The sequence below is a fragment of the Semicossyphus pulcher genome, unplaced genomic scaffold (genome assembly GCF_022749685.1).
Source record: "Semicossyphus pulcher isolate SPU_LCO1_2020_fin unplaced genomic scaffold, fSemPul1.0.p SCAF_11, whole genome shotgun sequence".
NCBI classification, from domain to species: Eukaryota; Metazoa; Chordata; class Actinopteri; order Labriformes; family Labridae; genus Semicossyphus; species Semicossyphus pulcher.
Window position 1 is genome coordinate 13637423 of NW_027211615.1, and position 24473 is coordinate 13661895.

Consider the following 24473-nt stretch of genomic DNA (forward strand, 5'->3'; position numbering starts at 1 on the left):
TCAGAGCGGTTTTCAGCTCCGGGTGGAGGGTCACAGCAGACGCTCCTACACGTGTTAACACTCGGAAAGCTCGGATTGAAAGGGATTCATTCATGAAATTATCTGATAACTCTAATTTATTACATTTGTGGGGCTTGAGGCGCATGTCCGACTCCTGAAGTAACTTCAACTCGGGGAGGAAATGAATTAACGGAGCGAGAGTGCTGCGCAAACTCGGAGTGGTAGAGATAAACGGGCTACAAATAGACTTTGATTGCACTTCTCCTTTTAACTAATGAACATGAAGTTTGAGGAGTGTCTGTCGGATATTCACTGATCACCCATGAAACAGCGCGACTTTTGGCCACTTTCAGTTTAGTTTGCAGTGAAAACTTTATACCCCATGGTTGTACTGAGGACACTTGTTTAATATGAGCGAGAAACAAGCGTTAGGAGACACTAAAGTAAACGAGGATGACACTAAGGCGGACTTGGAGAACAATGTGAACCTGGAGGCGGGTGACGCTGCGAAGCGAGCCGAGGATGAGCGCGAGCTGGACGGCAAGGAAGCGCAGCGACCCACCCGTCTGTACAAGCGGCGCTGGATGATCGTCCTCCTGTTCAGCTCCTATTCACTGTGCAACTCCTTCCAATGGATCCAGTACGGCATCATCAACAACATCTTCATGAAGTTCTACGGCGTGGACGCCTTCACCATAGACTGGATGTCTATGATCTACATGCTAACATACATTCCCTTCATCTTCCCGGTGACCTGGCTGCTGGACAAAAAGGGGCTCCGGGTCATCGCGCTCGTGGCCACCGCGCTTAACTGTGCGGGGACGTGGATCAAAGTGGCCAGCGTCAGACCCAACCTGTTCGCGGTCACCTTCCTGGGACAGTTCTCCTGCTCGTGCGCACAGGTGTTCATCCTCGGGATGCCGTCCAGGATCGCGTCAGTGTGGTTTGGTTCGGAGGAGGTGTCCACCGCCTGCTCAATCGGAGTCTTTGGGAATCAGGTAGGATGTGATAACAGGCTCCCTTCAGTCAGTAACTTGTTTATGTTAGCCCTTCACCTACTTGATCACCCATTGTGTCATAGCTGTCCACTGATCATTTGGACAACCTCACATCTATTTGGCACATGCGTGTAATTACGCACGTCCAGGCTAACACAGTGCATCTCTTTTGCGTTTACACCACAGCTTGCTGCCTACTGACAATTAATAATGTGAAAGAATGAATACAGCATGTGAGTTGGCATGCATTAAGAGACAATTGTAACCACGTTGTACTCTCTCTGCACAAACAACCTGCCAACACCTGCAGGTGCTTTCAAGTGAATCTCAGTGTCCCTAAAAGGCTCATAATTACAGAAAACACCTTTTTTTAACTGGTCCTAAACCATGCCTATACTATCCAATGACCAGTAAGAGAGATGAGCTGCTGATGAGTCTGCCCTAAAGACATCCTGAAGACACAAAAGATCCATCCTGCTCAGACTGGTATGGCTGGAAGCACTGACAAATTCATTGTGAGTTGGTTAAATCGCATTGGTCAGTGTTACAGCAGATTCAGTTCCCTTCAGGTCATCTGGAAATTCCACAGATTCTTGTCCTGGCTCGGGGGACACTTAAAGTACAGCTAAGAAACGGATGTGATTTAAAGGAGACATTAAATACAAGCATGTCTAATATATGTTCAGGTGCTTACTTACTGACAGTTGACAATTTGTTACATTTAAACAACAAGGTGCTGCGGGTCAGTACCCATGGGAAAATAAAGTTTTGTGGATTTTCATTTAAGCAGCCAAATAAGTGGACGTGAGTGCAAAGGTCAGCATCGTGCCACTGTTGCAGTAACTCACAATCATCAGATTAACACATTAAGATTTTGCACAAACAACACTTGAGTCAACTTACAGTTCAGTAAATGTCACTGAAAAGTCATCACACAGCGCGAGAAGAAATGTTGTGTTTAACCCAGAATACCGTTTTTGGCTGCAGTTTGAAGAAGAACAAACAGATGAGAGGTTGTGTTTAAACATCTTTTTGACTTGCACACTTTTCACCCAAAGCCTGAGATTTCAGAGTTCACTTCTCTAACATCACTGGCCTTTTTCTGTCATTTATGCAACTTTTGCAGACTTGATCATTTACTAGAGCAGCTATCCTGCGCCTGCACAAATGTTATCTTGATTTGAATGTTTAACAGGTTATTTTATTGCATCCAACAGCTTCAAATCAGCACATTTCATAGTGACGTAACCTTTAATGGTCTTCAGAAAATAAATACAAGTGTGAGTAAGTCATTGATGTTTATTGCAGCATCAATTATCTCTCAATGTCCACGCTTAAAAGTTAAACATTTATACGTTAGTAGAAAAATGTCTAAAGAAAAAAACAAAAGGGGGGTAGACGTTTGCTCAGTCTGTAGGGACGTGGCTTGGGAACTGGAGGGTGGCTGGTTCAAGATCCGGGATGGACAAAGCGTGGAATTGGTGCCGGGAGCTGGATCCTTTCCTGAGCAAGGCAACAAATCCCCCAACTTCAGCCCCCTCACTCTGACATCTCTCCATTAGTGCATCCATTGGTTACTGTTTGTGTGTATTTGGACCTATGTGTGTGTGGCATGTTTGTACTAACAGAGTGAAAACATAGATTTTCCCCTCTGGGAATAATAAAGTATATATCTAAATGAAAGATTAAACATGATTGGAGGAAAGAAATATTCTTCCTTCTATACTTGGCAGTACAGGGCTGTGTGGGCGATCAATAACAAACACTTAGAAACATTGACTTGTACCAAAGCAGAGGTTACAATAAGTCACTCTTTTTACAGTTCAACAGACAAATCTGTTTTGGTTTCTCACTGTTATTTGTACAGTTAACTAAAGAGGTATCGTAATGCCTGACTTGGTAGGAGTGGTTTACACTGATTTGGAAGATTGTATTAACATCACATGACGGGGCTGCAGATATGTGCAATGAGTTGTGAATGGGCTCCAGTAACTCCAGCTGTGCCCTCTCTCTGCTGTCTCTGTATAAAGCATCCTTTTACAACAGGCAGTTTGCACGCAGGACGGCGAGCTGTTCGGACACAAGCTCTGAAAGTTTAAGACCCCTCACCTCTCACGTTGCGGGGGCCCACTTTAGGAAGGTTAAAATGCCACAAAACAATACTTTGAAAGACAACCATGCAAATCCTGACCTTGCTGGTGAAGAATGGCCTCGGTCCAAGGCTGCAAAGAATCTCGCTCCGGGCCTCGCTTCGCTGCAGTGGAGTCCAGGACCTTTGGGCAGAGCCATCTCCATTGGTTCACGGTCAGACGCTGAGACGTTACAATCCGACCAGACAGAACTGGTCTCAAAGTGTGAGACCAAACTCTACCATCGTCGCTGGTGCATGCTGTTTCTGTTCAGTGCCGTCTCAGCCAGCAATGCCTTCATGTGGCTTCAGTACGGCATTATCAGCAACATATTCATGCGCTTCTACAACATTGACTCTCTAGCCATCGACTGGTTGTCCATGATTTACCTCCTGACTTACATCCCTCTTATTCTGCCTGTCCTGTGGCTCCTGGACAACAGGGGGATTCGGGATGTGGTCCTCGTTGGGGCAGCGTTTAACTGCATTGGTGCTTGGATAAAAATTGGTAGTGCCAGTCCTGATCTGTTCCCAGTCACCTTTTTTGGCCAGTTTATTTGCTCAGTAGCCACTGTGTTTGTCCTTGGTATCCCCTCTTACCTTGCCTCAGTGTGGTTTGGAGAAAAAGAGGTTTCCACTGCTTGTGCCATAGGAGTTCTGGGAAACCAGGTTTGTTTCTATATCTAAATAATAACCGTTTAATTTTCTGCTTCTCCTGCACCAAAGTCCACTAAGTAAGCCTGTCTGAGAGCCGTCTGTAGATTATGCAGGGCTGCACTGGATGCCAGAGTCGCATAAGACTGTTAGTGTCTTGGTGTGAGAGGCTTGAGGAAATTGTGTTAACTGTTTGCTGAAACCTTCTTGTCACACTTGTGCTTGCTCTTTAATTGCATACCCCCCATTCCAAAACCGTAAAGTTCTGTGTTTAAAGAGTCAGATGACATAGATGCTGTTATAACATGTTCATATTAGCAACAGAGGCAGTAATAATAAGAGAATAATATGGTTGTCCAAGAAGGTTTTCATGTGGCTCATTGACAGATGATTGGTGCATAGCAGAGCTTGTTCAGGAATATTACAATATAAAACATTTTACATATCACACTCATTAAGTAATTAAAATACTTTTGAACCAATAAATGATATTAAATGACTAAAGTATACACATCAAGGGGTGTAAATAGGCTTTTTGTGGCACCATATTCACACAGCGGCCATTTTTCTCTGACATCATGACCGGTCAAGTAAGCTAAAAAGCTACATGAAATCACAGTCTTGTGTTTCATGTTCGCCAAATGTATACATGTAAAAAAAACCAGTTAGAATTTTAATGATTCCTGATTGATCAGTAACTGAAAACACGATAGATAGTGAAGTTAGTAGTAGAAAGTCTCTGAGGGACATCTGACCATGTTTCAAGTATAAAATACATTAGATTGCTCATTGGCTAACGTTAGCCAACATTAGCATTCAACTACGTCTGAGCTAAAGTTACTGTTTGATAGGTCTTCACATTAAGATAGGACAGGCCCAAATGTCTAGCTAGCATAATGGTAGCAAGTTAACAGTAATACTAGCTAGGACGTGGTTGAATGCGGTGGTTGTTAGCTGTCATGACTCAGCCGTTGAGCTAATGAGTTATCAAATATGTTGTTTTTAATGAAATTAAATTTAATTCAAAACAGCATTTTAGCTTCCCAACTGAGCGTTACATCAAAGGAATATGGCCGCCTTGTGAATATGGTGAATCCGGCTTTAAGCTAAACGTTTCTGTTTTCTAGTCACCTTGATTTGTTTTTACTTGGAAAACAATCATTTATGATATATGTATTGATTAATTGTCTTGTAGCTCGGTATTGCCATCGGGTTCCTCGTGCCTCCTATCCTGGTGCCTAATGTGGACGACCTGGACGAGCTGGCTCACCACATCCGAATCATGTTCTACATCACAGCGGGAGTGGCTACACTACTCTTCATCCTCGTCGTCTTTGGTAAGATTCTTATTAGTAATAATAACCGGTCAGTCCACCACAATAACAACATGATTTTTTATCTTACTTATTTCTTGTGTTTTCCAGCCATACAGATAGTTTCAGATTTCCGTGTGAAAGGAATTTGTGTTTGCTGCTTAAAGTGTTGAAGATGTACAATTTAAAATGCTAAATGATCTTCGCAGTATTTTAAATGCTTTGGGCCGCTCAAGCGAAATTTCACTCTAATAATCTGACATCTTAAAACCTCAGCAGCCAAAACTGAAACTGTATACATGGCTACACATCATGAAGCACAACATGAATTTCTTTCAGTTTTGTCAGTTTTTGAATTTACATAAAATGTAGATTAACTGTGTTTGCAGTTTGCGTGTTCTCCCCGTGCATTTTTTCTCAGAAACAGTGCTTCTCTGGGTCTCTTTTGCTCAGTCGGATGGGATTTTCTCATTCAATGGATTTACCTGATAAAGGTTTTCATTTACAGCGAACTCGCACTGTGAAAAGAAGTAGCATTCAGTGCACAAGAAAAGTGCTGACCCGCACGTTCTCACCAAACACAAAACCCTCTCTGAAGGGGGAGACTGACAAAAAAGATACTGTTGTGGTACGAGTAAGGTCAGGAGGAACGTCACGGGAATGGGCACCAAAGTATGAGACCACTTGAGCACACTGAGAACAACTGTTTTATTTTGAAAAGTGTACAGATTTAGAGGAACTATGATCACGTTTTCTCGTAGAGGGAAGTGGCTGGACTCGAGCTGTCAAACAGGATATGTCTTGTCCGGAAAAATGCTACACAGGCATGTTGACTCTCTTCTCCTTTTCCGACCATTCCTGTTTTAATGCACGTTTAGCACGGGGAGGTGGATGAATAAAAGAAGGTGTTGGTCAGAATACAAAAGCAAGCAATGTTATAAGTATGTAATCTTCTATAGAGAATACAGGGAAGGGTTCTTGTCAAAGAGGAGGAACGAGTTGCATGAAAAAGCTGTTGTCCTGTCAGGGCAGAGTGAGGGCGGGAGCTCGAGCTCGTAAGTGTGCTGCATTCAGAAACACAAAAGGATGCTTGTGATGGCATTCCCTCGTAGCACCACGTACAGCATTCAGACTGATTCAACTGTCTGTGTTGGTAGTTTCCTGTGGTTAATGAAGCACCTTTAAATGCACACTTCAGCTCTGCTAGTTTGACAGTGTACTAGGTCCATTTCTAAATCTTACATTTACTTTTGCGAGCCATAATTTATTTTAGTGATTTCAATCTTTTTTTCTTGTGCCCCTTAAAAGAATAGTTGAACATTATTGGAAATACACTTTGCTCTCTTGCCGAGCGTTATTAGAGAAGCTAGACACTGATCTTGTGCCTGTGTGGTAAATATGAAGCTACAGCCAGGGTTAGCTTAGCAGAGGGTTAGCTTAGCCTAACATATACCCCTTTCCCACCAAAATTAGCGCGTTGATGCGGGATTTTCAGACCCGGGAAGACCCGCTAATAAATGCCAATTGTCTCTTTTCCCATCGCCAGTGGAGTAAACTGCTTTCGGTCTCTCACCGTCTCACGTAACAAACGTGCCGGAAACAGGGTTAGTACACAATAGTACGCACAAAGAACCTACAATATTCTCTTTGGTAAGCAGCATGAAGATGTTACGGTGGTTAGGTCTTTATTGTATCTATTACTCATTCAGTCTATTTATCAAACTCCGCCCCGACAAATGTGGAACGATGTTCGAGATGGGTGAAATTTGTAGCTGTGCGCGTCGTAGCATCGTGCCGGAAAGGGAGCGGAGATTAGCGTGTCGACACAGGTTTTGTGTTCCCATAAATGCTGATCCGAGCCGAGGCGATAATTACCCGGGTCTACTGCAGAGTCATTTGACCCGGGTCTGAATGTCGATTGTAACCTTTCCCACTAAGCAAAAAAGCTGGGTGTTAGCGGGTTTTTTGATCAGTGGGAAAAGGGCTATATTGACTGGAAACTGGGGAAACAGCTTGTCTCTCTTTAAATGACAAAAATGGTAAATGGACTGCACTTCTATAGCGCCTTTCTAGCCTTCAGACCACTCAAAACGTCACATTCACCCTTCCACACACACATTTGCACACCGATGGCAGAGTCTGCTATGCTACGTGCCCATCTCTAATCAGCTAACTATTGCCACACATTCATACCCAATGGCTACGCCATGAGAGCAATTTGGGGTTCAGTGTCTTGCCCAAGGACACATCAACATGTAGACAGCAGCAGCTGGGGATCGAACCGTTAACTTTCCAATTAAAAGACAACTGACTCTACCACTGACACACAGCCGCCCCATTTAGATAAAGGTGTACACCACATGTAGAGTGGTGAGCTGTAGAGGTACAGATTTAGTTTGAGCTTTTTACTACGACAAGCTAGCTGTTTCAGTTGTTATGCTAAGCTAAGCTAAAAGGGTTCCTGCTATAGCTTCATATTTACCCTACAGACATTAGAGTGCTATCTGTCTTTTCAACTAATTGTCTGCAAGAAAGCAAATATGTATATGCTAACAATGTTGAATTATTCCTTCAACACAAAGATGTAGTCCGCATATGTTCTACTGATGTATTAAAAAGTTCATTTCAACAAATTCAGGTCACTGATTCATAACAGGATTAACTTTCATAAGATGGGTGGTACTGGGCAAGGCATAGGACTGATGCTGCTCTTGGTTACTCCAGCAAGTTAATTCACACCAGTTGGTCACAGTAGTTTCATGATATAACACACAGCACACCCTCACACATACATGCAAGATGCCATGTGTGAGGGTTGTCCTGCTGGCAGGGCCATCTGTAGCCCTGCAACAGGCCTGTGAGTCAGCCGGCCAGACAAAGTCCCAGGATTCAGAGATTAGCATAAAGTGTGTGCAGAGAGAGGTGCGAGAAGAAGTTTGGCTGCTGACAGAAAGTCTGATTTTAACGTGAGGGGATGTGGTTGACTGGATAAGGGGAATCCCTGGGGCGTTTTGCGATAAGCATGTGGAAGCCTTTAAAAAAAAGTAGTTCAATATACACGTGTGTTTCCTCTGAATATCAAAGACTGTACGTGAAGTAAAAAGCAGCTGTGACTGTTTTTATCTTTTGATGTCAGAGAAGACGCCTCAAAGAACAGGTTAGTTTAGTGAGAGCTGATTTCTGAACACAAACCCTCAGGTCAGGTCTGCTGGAGGGAGAAAATGCTGGCTCAGCGCCAAGAACAGCAAAGACAGACATCTGTGTTTCCCTATGAGGCCTGAAGGCGTGCGCTTCCACCCAGGATAACAGACTGACTGAAACAGGTCAGACCACAGTTTTCACTGTGAAAGATGACTGTCCTCTGGGTTGGACTGGCTGACTGTCCTTCAACATGTAATGTGTGTCTAAGGGCCTCTATGTACGTGTCTGAACATGTCCTACTGGGTCTGAAAGTGTCTCAATTCAACATGAAATCTTTGCTGCAGTTCAGGGTCAAGCAGATCTGTGCTGTGGCATAGCTCACACAGAGGCCATTATTCTCTGAAACACGTTCAGGTTGGGAAGCTCAAATGCTGTTATTTAGTTGTAGTGATGTATTCCAGGATGTAAGTTAATTAAATCTAGGGATAAAGGACAACCGAACAGACGATTAACAGTGAAAATCCGGAGGGAAATCTAGCCATGTTTCAAAGTTAAACAACATATTTGCTAACCCATTAGCTACCTTTAGCCAACAGCTAATGCTAGCTTTTAAACACTTTCTAGATAGCCTTACGTTAGCTGACATTAAGTTAGCAGCTAGTCAGTAGTTATTTGTTTTAAGCTTACAATATGTAAGCTAGGAATTTAAGCCTTTGCTATTGTATTGTGTAAAACTACCAAATAGTGATATTAGCTTTTAGAGACTTCCGAGCTAACTTCAATATTATCTAGTAGGTGGCTAGATGCTAACGTTAGCTGTCGTCTGACCGTAGGTAATGGGCCATCCAGTATGTTGTTTTAGCTTGAAATACGATCAGATTTCCCTCCAGAGTTTCACTTTTCATTGTCTTTTTAGTCGCTAATCAATCTGGAAGCGTTGAACTTGTAAAGATAGTCAGAAACCCGAAATGTAAACTACGTTATAACAGTATTTAAGACGTATAAGCCAGTCAAACTCTAATATTCCCCATCAGTAAAGGTTAAAAAAAAGTTTTAATGAAGAAAATACTGTATTTTTTTATTTTTGAAGTTCCAAAGTGCCTGTTTTTTTTCTTCTAGTTTATGTAGATGATTAAATATAGTAGATATTGCTGTTAAATATTGATTATTTTTGTTCTGTCAGTCTTCCAGGAGCGTCCTAAACTTCCTCCAACTCAGGCCCAGGCTACAGCTCGTCTCATCCCACCAGAGCAGTACTCCTACACTGCCTCTATCCTCAGGCTGCTCCGCAACAGGCCCTTCATCCTCCTCATCATCACTTATGGTCGGTCATCCCTGCTCTCTAGAATACTCTTCATGAAACGCTGTTATTTGTTTTGTTTTACAATACTGAGTTTACTGAGTTTACTGAGTTTGATTTTTATTTATTTTATTTTTATATAATTATGTACTCTCATATTTGTCTGCCAGGTTCAGGTCCAAAAATAATCACACTGTCCTTCCTCCATATAAGTCAGTGACTCAGTGAAGCAAGGTTTATGTAATCTTTTAATCTCTTAAAAATGCACAGAAGTCATAAACTCTTCTGAAGCTCATAGAGTAGAGAGGAGAGCGAGTGTTTCCTGCAGAAGTCCAAAGTTTGCTTACAATCTGACAATGTTTAACAAATGCATCGGATCAGTGTGACCAAAAGATCAAACATTCATGAAGTGAAAGCACTCTGGGATATGAAGTCAAATCACAGCAGCTGGGAGCAGTTTAAGGAAAGCTTTTCTCTCTGCCTGACCTTCCTGTGTCATGTCATGTGACACAATTCATGTGACTATGATTAGTGTGTGTCTCGCTGTCCTTGTTTCCCTCATATGATCTTCGGCTTGTCGCATGACTATGCAGAGCTCACTTGGTTTCAGATGTACCTGTGATCGTCACTCTCTGTCCAACAGGCTGCACCTGTCCATGCCTGTTTTACTGAGCTGTGTGTGCTGGGCATTAATGTCCTGCTGGAGTCAAGTGACAGGCTAATTTAAACAGTCATACTTTCTTAATAGTATAAAATGATGTATTTCTCAGTTTTCCTTCCTTTTTTAGATATTTCTTCTTCACAATTTCCCAAAAATGGTGTTTTGAGAGGATTTAAAGATTTTGTATTATTCAGGTAGTCGTTAATGTGTGAGTGAGGGACTTTATTTTAAGCCTTTGTTGAGTGAAAAAACACTCAGACGTGTCCTTTTATAGAAATCCCTGGTTTGGGTCAGCTCTCTGTTTTGGAAACTGACCTGATCAGGTTCATTTGACACAACTGGAAACAAAAACCTTTGTACTTCTCACACTACAACATCTTAAACTTAATGAGAGAAAACATAACATTATGTGTTGTTTTCTGAATATATTTTAATTCAGTAATTTGTAGTTTGCAGACTTAAATGACTTTATTTCCCCAATTCACAGGTTTAAATGTGGGCTGTTTCTATGCTGTTGGCACCCTGCTGAACCGCATGATCATCGAACATTACCCTGTAAGTTTGCCAACTGTGTCTGTGTTTGGATAGACATAAAGTATACATTAGCAAAGATGTGTATTACAGTGTTCTGCTTTAGTGTTTACTCTTATTATATCCACTACACAAAATTCTTGTTACACGACCCACTTTCTGCTCTCTGAGGCTGGAAAAGTTTGTTCAGCTGATATACTTTGTGTTGCATCTCAACCTTCACATATAGGCAGCTTTCTCAACCCCCTCCAGTGAAAATCAAGTGTTTAACCTTGTAAACATCTCCATGTGGTGTTTCTCATGTGCTACAAGACATATCAGGGACAACATCAGCAGTCATCTCCATGGCTGGGCCTGTCTGCTTTTAAACTGCAGTGTACCAAGGACAGGCTGAACAACACGTTTTCAGATTGGCAGGTTTGAGACGTCACAAACCTAAGGAGCCAATCCCGTTAATGGACGGGGCGACGCTATGCATATCATTATGTGTAACCTATGGCAACCACTTCGGCAATAAGTTTTGCAAACTCACTACTGACTACTAATGTTAAAGTTACTACTACTAATTACTACATTTTAAGCTAGCTAGGTTTCAACAAGTTGCCACTAAACGATGGCAGAGACTAATTGGTTTCACGACGGAGGGGGCAATAGATCATTTCTTTTACTCTCCATCAGTAGGAGATGTAAAAGGTTGGGAATCATTTGAACTATTCTGCTCAATCACTTGTTTGATATCATGTCTACTATCTCCAAACTGCCTTGCCTTTACATGGTATGTAAGGTCACAGCCCTACCTTCTTTCTTCCCTGACCCCTTTAGGGAGAAGAGGTGAATGCTGGGAGGATCGGCCTCACCATTGTGATAGCAGGGATGGTCGGCTCCCTGATCTGCGGGATCTGGTTGGATAAAACTAAAACCTACAAGTAAGTTTTGTGACTTAGAGAGGGGACTCGATCTTTAGATGACATATCTTCGGTTGTTTGTTGTTATTTCTCTTCTCATCTCGCTGCTTGTTTGTTTAGCGTTTGTGTGTTGGCTGTTGGAGCTCTGTTTGTCCAGGTGCTGTGTGCTGCTCTTACAGTGACCTCTCGCTCCAAGTGCCCAGCCAATGGGGCGGTTTCACTCAACCCCCCCCTGTGTGTTATTTACATGAGTTTTGTTCTGCAAATGGGGGAGTGTTTGTTGCATACATGTAGGGACACATTCAGTCCCACCTGGCTTTGCTGTATTTGAATTACTCAAATGGATATGTTAATTACAGCAACACAAAATGAGTACAAAACAGTAACTAATCGGCTCCTGCCTACCTGAACGCCCTCATCTAGGTCCACACTCCCTTCCGACCACTACGCTCTGCCAATGAAAGGCGCCTGGTACTCCAATCACAACAGGGCCCTAAGTCACTAACCAGAATCTTCTCCTCTGCAGTCCCCCGGTGGCTGAACGAGCTACCAAACTCCATTCTGTCCGCAGAGTCCCTTTCCACCTTTAAGACCCAGCTCTTTCATGAACACCTCCGCACTTAATGATATTGAAGCCATTGGCACTTACTGACTTTATTCCCTCCTGTCTTGATCGTTGCTTGTGTTGATTAACTCTCAGATGTACGCTGCTTTGGACAAAAGCGTCTGCTGAATGAAATTGTAACATTGTAACTAACTAAAATATGTTTCACTGATGATAACTGTGAACAATACTTATTTTAAAATGTTTAAATTTACGTTTTTTTCATATTTCACCAAGTTACGGAAATTATGCGGTAAGTCTTAAAGGTGCTCTGTTCACATGTTAACATTCATTTTTACTCACCAAAATGTATGATAAGCATTACCTTCATCTGCAAAAAGAACTTGCCTTGTTTTCTAGCCAACAGTCTTTACACTGGCTATGTTGGCACGGCCCCTTGTTTCCTGGCACATTACTGCCACCTGGAAACCCGTAGAAAAGTGTGAGAACATCAGCAGGAATTCAAATGAGTCCTTTCCTTTTTTGAGACCTGCTTATATAAACACTGCACCAAAAAAATAGAAGGCACATTTAACTTAAGTCTTAAGTTTTATATCTAATATCCCATATCTAATAATTTAATATAATAAGTAACTCACTGGAGAAGCTGGACTGCTACAGCACCTATTTAATTAACACAATGCATTTATTTTGTTGATAGCAGTGTTCAGTGTTGTGTATTTCTCATGTGTTTTTCCAGGCAGACCACCCTTGCAGTCTACTTCATGTCTCTGGTGGGGATGATCGTCTATGCTGCTACACTCAATCTGGGACACCTGTGGGTGGTCTTCATCACCGCCGGAGCTCTTGGGTATTTTTAGTCTTTCTTACTTTTTGGGCCTTTATTTAGAAGCTGATATAAGAAATATATACAAATACATTTACTACAAAATCAATACCAAAATACTCACATTCCAGACGGTTTACATCCAAAGTCAGTGGGCTGGTGTTTGCTCAGTAATGTCCCATTTTAAGCTCTAACTATGTGCACATTCCTCACACAGCGTCTGTGTATCATCTACTGATTAATATGAATCAGAGAGGGAAACTTTTGCAACCCTGCTCCAGTGAATTCACTGAATTCTAATATGGTCAGTTTGTCAGAGTGTGATATTTCTGTTGACATTTGCAACAATAATTGACAGCTGTGTTTATTTAGCTTATAACTTTAGCATGATAAGCGTTCCCGCATACACCCAGGGGTGTACAGTCATAAGGTAAAGATTCGCCTTTGTACACACTGACACAGTTACATTATATGTAGAGCAGAGGTTATGCAGTGTCATGGTCATTGGGGAAGTAAAATTAGTGTAGAAGAATCAATTAAAAAAAGTGTATTGTGCGTTGTTTGTTAGAGAGACGAAGCAGTGAATCAGAGAAAAAGAATATTTTATTATTGTTTTACAGTGATTATGTTCTAAAGCACAAATAATCACGCACATACCTGTGCTAAACTGCTATAAGGAGTTCAAGAGGTCAAAGCTGTGCTTCATCCTGCCTCTCTGAAGCACTTTTCACATTGCAATTCCGCCACAGTGCTGTAACGCAGCTACGCTGTTATGCCGCCTTTGCCATTTTAAAATGTTTTGCCATTTAAAATAGTGTGTATGTTATTACACACTGTTCTGTCGTGCGTCACATAAACACACAAGGCGCTGTTCCACCTCTGTAACTACCTCTGATGCCGGATCAGGGGCGGAACAACTTCACCCCACCTTGAACTGGGAGTGTAAAAGGTTTTAAGCAATGTACCCTGGTCGATACATTTTTCGAGTCCCTACATATGCGTTGTTATTGCCTGGGGCGTCACATAACACTGCCCAAAGATTAACGCCCACATATGTTGTGAATACAGTAAAATAAGACAACACAAGGAAAAGGTGGGGTCCCTTCAGATACAAACACCTGCACATACCTCCTGTGGGTTATAATTGAGATGGATTATTTTTGTACGAGTCCATAGGTTGTTTTTGTTTTTCTTTTAAAGAAAATTGTACTCACTGTGCCTTTAAATCTTTATGAGTAATGATGTCCTCAAGTCTACATACAGGTTTCTCACATAGTTTTAACCTTTAAGTGGTTGTTGTGAAATCACAAACCGCAGTTTTCCAGATTGCGCTCGCCTGTTCTGTAGAGGCAGGCCTAAACTATATAACATATATACACACAGCATTCATGTGACTGACCTTGAATTGTCAAATAACTGACAGAAAGCTTCATTTGTTAGTGAAGACTATCAATGAGCTGAAGTAAGGGTCCCATTTCTGCTGGAATTCCTGGTATTTACTTGATAGTTAACATGCTCAAGTCTTTCCTTTCTCTGTGTACATTATCAGTACTTCTTTTTCTACATTATAGTAGGCCTACCTTATACAGTTTTACTATCTATGTATCATCAGCTAAAGAGAGAAGTAGACATAGTGTCTAGGAAATGTTTCTTAGTAGAGTAAGTCCTGACTCAGGCTGATGTGTTTTGCTGCTGTATCCTTGTGAGAACTTTCTCACTGACTTTAACCTGTCGTCACTTAGCCTGAAAGGCAACATTCCAAACCTGTTGTTCCTGTATAATGTCATTAACTGTTAAAGAAGGGCGTCAGTCTTAAGATCCAGTCGGGTCACTGAGGTCATAGATATTTTAATGACAAACTACTTCCTGGACAAAATCCTGCCTGTATTATTAAATATGGTGGATGGGCAGAGAAAAGAGCTGCCATAAAATAAACTTGAAATACACTTAAAATAATATTGAATTTGTGTCCTTGCTCCTATGTGTGTGTGTGTGTGTGTGTGTGTCCAGGTTCTTCATGACAGGCTACCTGCCGCTGGGCTTTGAGTTTGCGGTCGAGCTGACGTACCCCGAATCAGAGGGGACCTCATCCGGACTCCTCAACTGTTCCGCACAGGTACGGCTCGGTGATCTGTCGGCTCTCTTTCAACATCATGGTTTAGAAAAGCAAAGAGACAGCATGAGAGGGAAAATGTTTGTGTGTTTTTACAGGCTGTGCCGAAGAAAAAAATGAGTCACTCTCCTTTCTCCCACTGAGGTTTCCAAGAAAAACCTGGTCTACATAGTAAAACCGTAGCTCCAACTATATTTAAACAATAAACAGAAACAGTCTGCAGGAGCTGTTTATTTATTCAAATGTGCATTTACAATCTACCTGCAAGCATTAGGATTACAAAACATTGCAGGTAGTGGAGCCTTTACAGTGGAGGTTTCTCCTTGCTGTGGGGCTAAGCTGCTGAGTGATGAAAGTGAGGATAAGCACACTTGTTTTGCATTTGTTTGTTGTTGTGTCTGACGGCTTGTATGTGTGTGCAAAAAGCGCTTCATTCCTCCCTGTTTTATGTCCTGCGTGCACAGGTGTTCGGCATTATTTTCACCATCTGCCAGGGGAAGATCATCGACGGCTTCGGCACTCTGGCAGGAAACATCTTCCTCTGTGTCTTTCTTCTAATCGGCACGATAATGACAGGTACAACCTTTCTGATAGTGAGTCATGTGTTGTGCAGAGTCATAGCAAGCTACTGCTTTAATGTCACATAGCGGGAGCTCAGAAGAACAGTCTTTGTCTGGTCCTATTTCTGTTATGAGTTTCTGTGAGAAAGTGTTAAATGCCAAGAATGCAGATGATGAAGGACAGTCTCAGGGTTGTATTATGATGCAGATAGAGAGTGACAGATGTGTTTTTAGTGCACTTAAAGAATATTGTCACCTTGTATTTTACAGGAAAGCTTTGTGACCCTGGGAGCAGCTCAGGATTAAGAGTCCTTAGAAGTTCTTCCTTAAAGGGTTAAATGTTACAGTGCTTTTTTTTAGACTGAAGTTTGGAGAACCGCAGGCATTTTATTTTTTTTGTTCTCCTCACGCAGTATGTTTCACATTAAACAAAAAACAAAGCAGAAGTGTCGAGATGAAACAAGTCAGACTGTTGGAGTAAACATTCTGTTGTCCATTCATGAAGTGATGGAAAATTTGGCCCTGCTTAGCCTCACCGTTTTCAGGTGTTGAATCTGAGGAGTTTTGCCAGGTCAATCCTAAGCCGCTTTAGCCTTCTTTCATGGGTCATTGAGGAGTTTATGAGCTAAGTATTACTCATTAAAAATGCTTTAGCCACTGATGCGCTTAACTTTGTGCACACAAGAAGAAAGAAAACCACTCAGTATTCATGAGGCTTCTCTGCTTCACAAAGGTCATCACACTGACTCACTGTCTTTTTCTTACTTAGCATTTAGACATATGAGTGTGCTCAGTTGTTGTGGCCGTGATGCCAGTTTTGAAAGTAAAAGAACAGCTTTATGTGAAAACCGCATCTGAATTATCGCTGCTCGTAAAAGGTGCCATCAAAAATGCACGCACGACAGGACGCTGTGTCATGTATGCGGTTACAAAGGTGACAAATTTTGTGGTGAAACATTTCTTCTTCTGTGGAAATGGAGCTTAATGATTAAGTTGCAACAAAGCTGTTTTCATAATTTTGCAGAGCAAAGTTTGAAGGTTAAATCGGAGGTTTGGGTAAGTATTTTTCTGCAGATTTACTGTTGCAACACAGTCTCAGGAAATACTTTAAAGAAATGTGTTTTTATTCAACAAAGCCACTGTAATGACTGAAACGTGACTGCACACAGGAGCCATCTACTGGAGAGGCACCTTTATTACAGCAAATCTTTCAACACCTATTTTATTTCTAAATCATTTATCTGCATGTGATTTAAGATGTTTTTACAGAAGGATCACTTTTCGTTTTGCTGCTTTGTAACAGAAGACTTGTGTGCTTTAACTGTTCTGTGTCTTTGTGTCCCTGCAGGATTAATAAAGAGCGACCTGCGGAGACAAAATGCAAACATGTTAGCCAAAGCAGCTGTAAGTAAAGCTTTAAATAGAGGGGGATGTTGGTGGTACTTTTCATGAGATAGACCTTTTTAACATATCGCAGCAGAAAAACCACAGGTGTAAATATTAAAATGAGTGATGGCTGAATTCCATTTAGCTGAGTCAGTTTCAGTTCCCTGGTATATTATCACAGTTCCAGGTTTCAACAGAACAGAGCCATTAAATGTTATTAGTAATACCTGTGCTTTTCCTGCTATGACAAGTCAAAATGCATGCTGGGAAATGTGTCTATATGTTATCGTGTTTTAACTTTTGCTGTCACCTTAAATCGGCTGCATGTGTACACAAAAATTCTCTAATAATAATATGGGATTCAACCGGATCCTGCATGTTGTGCTGCTTTAATTTCAAGTGTCTGCATATGGTGTAAGTAAAAGAGCATGCATGTGCCTACATATGCTTACATGTTAACTAATATGACAAATTAAAACATTTCTTTGGAGCTTGTTGAACTTGTCTGGACACCATCGTCATTATCAGTGCCTAGGTGGGTCTCCAAGTGCTGCAGTGAAGATACTGATGAGTGGGGGAGAGTAGGAAAAGAATATTGGTACCACTCTCGCATCTGTCCTTACGGATAACGCAAGTATCCAGAGGTGATTAGCTTAGCTTCGCTTAGCTTAGGACAACACGGGAAGAAGGGGAAGCAGCTAGCCCGGCTGTTCAATTCACACATTATATCTTGGGTATTTTTGGGTATCTTGGGAGCGAAGCTATGCTAACCGTCTGCTGGCTGTAGCCTTATATTGAATGGACAGATTTAAGAGGGGTTTTACACTTCTACTTTTTATAGTTAAACTTATTACAGTGATGCAAATTAAGACAAAAAAATCTATTGGTGTCTTATATATTCAGCCTTATAAACACAGCTCGTTTGGAGAGGATGATAAAACATATCCTAATATGACCATTAAAGAGGGGAGTCATTAAAAAACAAGGGTGTTAATGTGTCAGAAACTTCCCCGCAGGCTGGAGACTCACACCTTTATAAACGCTGAATGAGAAGTGATCAGTAGCTGTTGTTTTAGGCGGAGGGGCAGATGTCGGGACAAGACTATGGAGCCACGGCACTAATCTCCCAGCCGCAGACTCCTCCTCCTGCTGCTCTATAAACCTTTCTGCTTCCACAAAACAAATCTGCTCAAATCTTTGCTCAACGTGCAGATGCACAAAGGTAGGAGCGCTGAGGAATCGGCACACACCGCTGTCAATCACTGCTTCACTGTCAAACCGGCTTCTTGTGAATCTTTATCAGTTTCCACAATTACAATGATTAATATTCACACAATCAAGTTAATATGCATAAAAAGTATGTGATTATTTGTATCTACATTAATTCAAATTTAAACTAATACTCAAAATGAAGCCATCACAGCCGATGCATATGATATGTATTTGACAATAACCATATAATGATAAAAAGGGAGTGTATCTGAATGATATGGATTAGCATTATCTCCCAGAGCATCAGTTTATTGCGTGAATAGCTGACTGATCTAAGCTGTAGATGTTATTTGATCTTCATTGCTTTACACTTTTAAAAACAGTTTAAAACTACAGCTTTTTTTAAGAGACTACAGTGTTATCTATTGACTATGTTTAGTGTTTAATTTATCTGTATACCGGCCTTTATCAAAGGAGTCATTCTAACATGTAAACCACAGATTTCCAAATGATTTCCATTCAGTTTAGTAACCTTGTTAGGGGCTTCTGTGACTATAACCTTACTGCTAATTGATGGTTTGGGACACAGGCAGGTCATGTCTCACTCCCTATAATGTGTTCTGCTTTAGCTAACTTTACCAGCACTAGTTTCCATTTCTCCCAATAAAATGTAGCATGTAAGCTCACTAGTGCTTACAGATATCAAAGGCTCTATGTGAGAAAAGGCATTCGAAATGCAAGGATGAAAGTTGCATTCAACTCAAATGCTAAACAATTTTTAATGTCCATAATTAGGCAATGCTATTATAAGCTAATGGTTTTGTATTGTGTAAGTTGTTTGTTAACTGTTGTACTTTCTGACTTCTGACTAAGCCTTGTTACTTTAAAATTACATTAGGTCACTGCATACATAGTTTAAAGAGGGGGTATTACGCTGTTTCACATTTTAAGACATATACTGTATATATAATGTGACAATGTTGGATGTCTATAGTAAACGTGGGTGAAGTTTCAAATCTCTAAGTAAAAGAAAGTGGGCTTGTAGGGGCGGGGTTTCTTAAAGGGACAGAGCTAACTGAGTTGTTTCAGGCAGAGGCTGTATGAGGGCCTGCACAGAGCACCAGAGTGAGAAACATGAGGAGTTTTTTTTAACTGTAAATTATGCTAAGCTACTCCACAGGTATCACAGAGTAAAATCTGATGCTTTGAAGTTAGCATAATACCCCCCCTTTAAATAATTACACCCATCAGGCATATTTCCTTACAAAAGCTTAAGAACAGGCTTTAGCATTTCAACTGATCATTTTGGTTCAAAAGACATCTTTGGCGAAGAGTGTTTCCTTCAAATTAAAAGTATTATGCACCTTAAGTCATATCATTAATCTAAAGTGTAAAGACTATGAGTATTTTCTCTAAGTAAGACCAAGATAAGTTATCTTGGATGTTGTTTGTGTGTAAAGCTTGCTCACACTGACAGGAATGAGTATACTGTGATGTTTAGCTGAAAGTGTGTTTATATGACAAAAGACAGATTCTGTATTTCATCCGTTAAACTGTTAAATTAACAAGCCTGTTTTGAATGGTAGGGACCCTCGGACTGCCCCAACGGGAGCCTGGCTGAACCCTCTGTCATCCAAGAAGAAAGGTTGTAGACCGTAAACACACTAACACAAACCCTTGGAAATGACCATCGCCGCCTTCCTGTTACAGTGTAACATACTGAGATAGAAACAGCACAATCAGGAAGTCTGTAGACACACTTCCCTTCTAAGAAGAGTTAGATGTACATTGTTGTATTAACTATTTATAAAAGAAAATTGCTATAACACTGCATTTAATTTGATGTTTAATGCACAATTTTAAGCATTAAAAACTGTTAATGCCATATTTTTTATATGTGATTATAAATGAGTAAATGTTCTCATTAAATTTGCAAGACAAGTTTGTGAAATGTTTGTTTTTGCCTTGACAATTTTACCCGTCAGTATTTCTACATTTGATTATGTATGAGTCGGTATCATGAATCTACACTACGTTTGTCATTATACAGTTTTAACCATGTAAATACAGTGATTTCAGGAGGTCTTTGAGACTGAAATAATCTATGCATCAGAATATTAAAGGGTTTGTAATCCTTCACGGTCCACAGAAAGGGATGAAATATTGTGTAATAATATTTTTAACACCATTCATGTTTACTTATTTAACATGAAATAAAACTGTTTTATAAAATGTCTTCTCCTCATGTGTTTCTCATGCTTACAGTGTATCACATGGTGAAACTTCACAGGGAGCAATACATCATTGTAAAACTATAAACCAGTAAACCCAGTGTAACTACACCTACAACAAGTCAGGGATCATTGTCCTGTTATCTATGCAAAATGAATGTGACATTGACTTTTGTCACTTCGTTAGTACGTTGCTGATGCCACTGATCACAATCACAGATGAGCACAAGATAAAAACGTTTTTTTTTCTTACACACTGAAAGTAGAATGATGTGGTTGGAGGGTTTCGATATTGTTTCAGTCATTAATAGTATTGATAAAACTCAACGGCGATACTGTTTAGTGGGGGTGAAGCCCAACAAAAAAGGCTGCTGTGTTTCAGCCAAGTGGCATCCCTCACAGAACAAATATAAAACCTATTATACAACAGTTAGTTCCCAACAAGTAATTTGATTGGACAAGAGACATTCCATGAGCGCTGATATGGAGTATAACAGCATTGGGTCTTTTAACATTACAATGTTACAATTTCATTGAGCAGACGCTTTGCTCCAAAGCGACGTACATCTGAGAGTTAATACTTTATGTACCACTCTACCTCAGGTGTTTTGAATACTGATCATTTACATTACAGCAAAGGGTCGTTGTCTATAATGCAGCAAACCATGCGAGATGAACACATTTCCTTAAATAACATTTGAGTTAACTCTAAATTGTCATGAGGAGAGGACAAAGCCTGGACACTTTAGCGCGACAAGACAAATCAGAGAAGAGTGAGGCTCAAACTTTGAAACAAACAACATGAACTTTGAACTGCTGTTGACTTCCAGTCAAATTGAATGGTTAAAAAATAACAAAATCCTAATCTATCATTGCTTATTACTGTTAACTAAAAACGCTGCTTTAAGTAGTTTTGTATATAAGCAATATCACATTCAAGGTTGTGCTATTGTATTGAATAATAGGCTGTGATTATCTTCTGCAGGAGATGTGTTGATATTCAGCACAGCAGCGCTCTCTGTAGTGTGATATTGCTCAAATAGATACAATAGTGTTGAAATAAAATGCATACTAAATATTTGTTACTATATATTTCCACGACGTTTTACTTTTTACTTCACTGACATGCCAATCAAAAGAAATAAACTAAAAGCCTGTTAAAAAAACAGCATCAACTCAGGGCCCCTTGTCACAGGTCTTAAATGTCTTGTTCTCTGAGAACAAGTTAAACATTTAAATATCCATTCATCACAAAAAGCATATAAAATGGTATAAAAATATAAAATTGTGTATCAGAACTATATGTTTTTTTTTTTGTCTTCCATTAAAATCCCATCATGCTTGAGATTCATCTTCTGACTCTTTGGACAGGCCCGAACTCTAGATTGGGAACCCCTGAACTAAGGGAGTGAACTAAAGCCAACATAATGTAGTTAAAACCTCAGTCCACTACAAAAGGAAATGGTTTTAAATACAGCACTGTTACTTATAATTGAGTATAATAACATTTACAAATTGGAACTTTTACTTATGTAAAGTATCTAAGTACTTCTTCCACCAATAATAAATACTGAGATCTAGTGCAAGTCTGTGCACCCTGGAGGTCTGTCCTTTACTTTTCCCGTCACGGGGTTCTGAAATCAAGTCTCTTGCCCAACTTGCCATCACCCTGACAGTTCAACCAATACATAAACACAGGATTGTGTTCACCCCTTTTGGCCACTTGGTGGCAGCATTGTTTTGTATAACCAGAAGTGACTCATCTAATGGACAAGAAGAACCAGAGAGATTCAAGAGGAGCATAATAAAGTTAAACTACATTGTTGATACAATATGTCTTTCCAGTGAACTATTATTTGTTTATACTGGGATTTAAACTCTGAGAATGTCTCTTGAATAAAGCAGACACTTGTGTATATAAAGTGCCGGTATGAACACATTAAACTTCTCGCTGGCATGAACAGAGTGAAAAGAGATAAAGCTGCCTACGAGCGGCTCAGTTATGAGATCATGCTGACTTTAGGCCAGCGCTCAGTTCCCGTTTGACTGATTCTCTGATGAGCTCATTGTTCTCTAGTTAGCTAATGACTGATCCCTGGCATACATGGGATGTTTCTGTCCTGACTTTTTCCTGCTACAACAGGTTCATTAGCACATAGATCTGTGGAATAAAGCCATTAATGCAAAATCCAGCTGAGACAATGGCATCAAACCACATCCCTCTGCACTCTTATCTAACTCACTTCATCCTACCAAATTGGTTTTACAGTCACTATGGTTGCTAGCAGAATTTCAGTTGGGTTTAAATCATGACATACAACCCTGCCCATTCAGTCATTTGTTGTGTCAACACCGTTTATTCTGTGTGCCACACAGCAGCTTCCTTCTTTTTATGACCTTTATTTCTGTGGAATAAATGAACGGCAAACAGGAAGGTCACAGAGTGACAGGGACGGGCAGGGTGTGACCTCAGACTCCTGCTCACCCACACATAGAGATGGATGCTTGAAAAGGACCCCTTGTATGTGTATGACATTTCAGAGCTGCATGGAAGGACTTACTGTACATGCAAAAAGCTAGGTCACTTCTCACTGAGGTCTTTCACTTGTTCTTCCTGACATTTGTCACATGGATTCAGTTGACAGGGTCACATGGAAATGTCTTGTAGAGAAGCAACAGGTCTTCATTCATGCTATTACTATTTTTTTTTAAGTATTATACTGACCAGAACACACCGTCACAGTCTATTGCTTGTTTGTGACATTGGTCTGAATTCCCAGTACAAGCAATTTAATATTATGATATATATACATACATGATATATATACAGATATATACTGTGATATTTTCTCAAAAAGCGTAACTGAAACTTTTGTATTAATAAAGTCATCAGTTGGTTATTAAAATGTTGATACAAGTACGCACTTGTCAAACTTAATGGTTTGCAACATTGCCCAAAATGGCCTTCTGACTTGACTCTATAGAAAAAGTTCCAAGTTTTGGGAACCAAGTTTATCTGCTCTTTGCCAAGAATTTGAGAGAATATTGATCCCAGTCAGACGTGTCTGCATTTATATAAAGCTAAGCCCGGGGGACAATTAGCTTAGCATAAAAACGAAAACACGGTCAAATCTGTAACCAACACCTCTAAAACTCACTCACTAACAATAATTTTTAATCCACACACACAGAATAGGTAAACGGTGTTTTAACAGGAAATGATGTAGTGTAACCATGCCTTAATGAGCAGTAGTTGCGCCTTTCTGTCTGTCCAGCACAATGACTGTATATAAAGATGGACGACGCGTCTCTATCCGCTCTCATTGTATAAAATTGAAGCCAATTTTGATTTTATAGTTTGACTCATGTCCCATCTGTTGGAGGAGGCGGGCTTTAGGACCTATATTGCAGCCAGTCAGCAGGGGGCGCTCGATATATTTCGGCTTCACTTTTAGGGAGCTGTCATGTCGTCCATCTTTTTACACATTCTAGCGTGTAAGCAACTATGCAGCATCCTTGTTAGCTAGCAACCTCAAAGACTTCAGTAAAGTCAAACCACAAGTAGTTTTTATTACATTTTTGTTTGTGATGAATTAAACAATCATGTTAGTCAGTCAGCTTAAGGGATACATTTTTAAAAAATATATATTTTTGTCGACATAGCCAGGCTATCCATTTTGCCATCTGGTCTTCATGCTAAGCTAAGCTAAGCGCCTCATGGCACAGGTTCTATACAGGTGGTATCAATGTTCTTGTTGGTAAGAAATGACCGGGGCTACTTCCCCAAAATGTTGAACTTTTATTTTATAGGTTAAATGCTAGTAACAAAATGTAAATGGTATCATCAATCAGTACTGTGCTGCCCTCTTCTGGACATGGGTACAGACTTCCAGTATTATCATTACTACATGATGAGTTATGGCATGCCTATGGAGGCCCATTTCTGTCA

At 40.5% G+C, this 24473-nt stretch overlaps 1 protein-coding gene across 2 annotated transcripts; it reads left to right on the plus strand.

Annotated features, from left to right (window-relative positions):
* Positions 1 to 31: 31 nt before the first annotated feature.
* On the plus strand, positions 32 to 20481 carry flvcr2b (FLVCR choline and putative heme transporter 2b). Of its 2 annotated transcripts, XR_011305596.1 has the most exons (11): positions 32 to 998; positions 4976 to 5117; positions 9418 to 9558; positions 10683 to 10750; positions 11549 to 11652; positions 12936 to 13046; positions 15033 to 15138; positions 15600 to 15711; positions 17044 to 17099; positions 18158 to 18303; positions 19880 to 20481. XR_011305596.1 is itself a non-coding variant. In XM_069657720.1 (10 exons), exons 1-10 carry the CDS (start codon positions 411 to 413, stop codon positions 19943 to 19945), a joined length of 1494 nt encoding a protein of 497 aa, XP_069513821.1. In that variant the 5' UTR covers positions 32 to 410; the 3' UTR covers positions 19946 to 20481. The 2 variants fall into 2 exon arrangements, 1 of the variants encoding a protein (XP_069513821.1); XM_069657720.1 differs by lacking the exon at positions 18158 to 18303.
* Positions 20482 to 24473: the final 3992 nt, after the last annotated feature.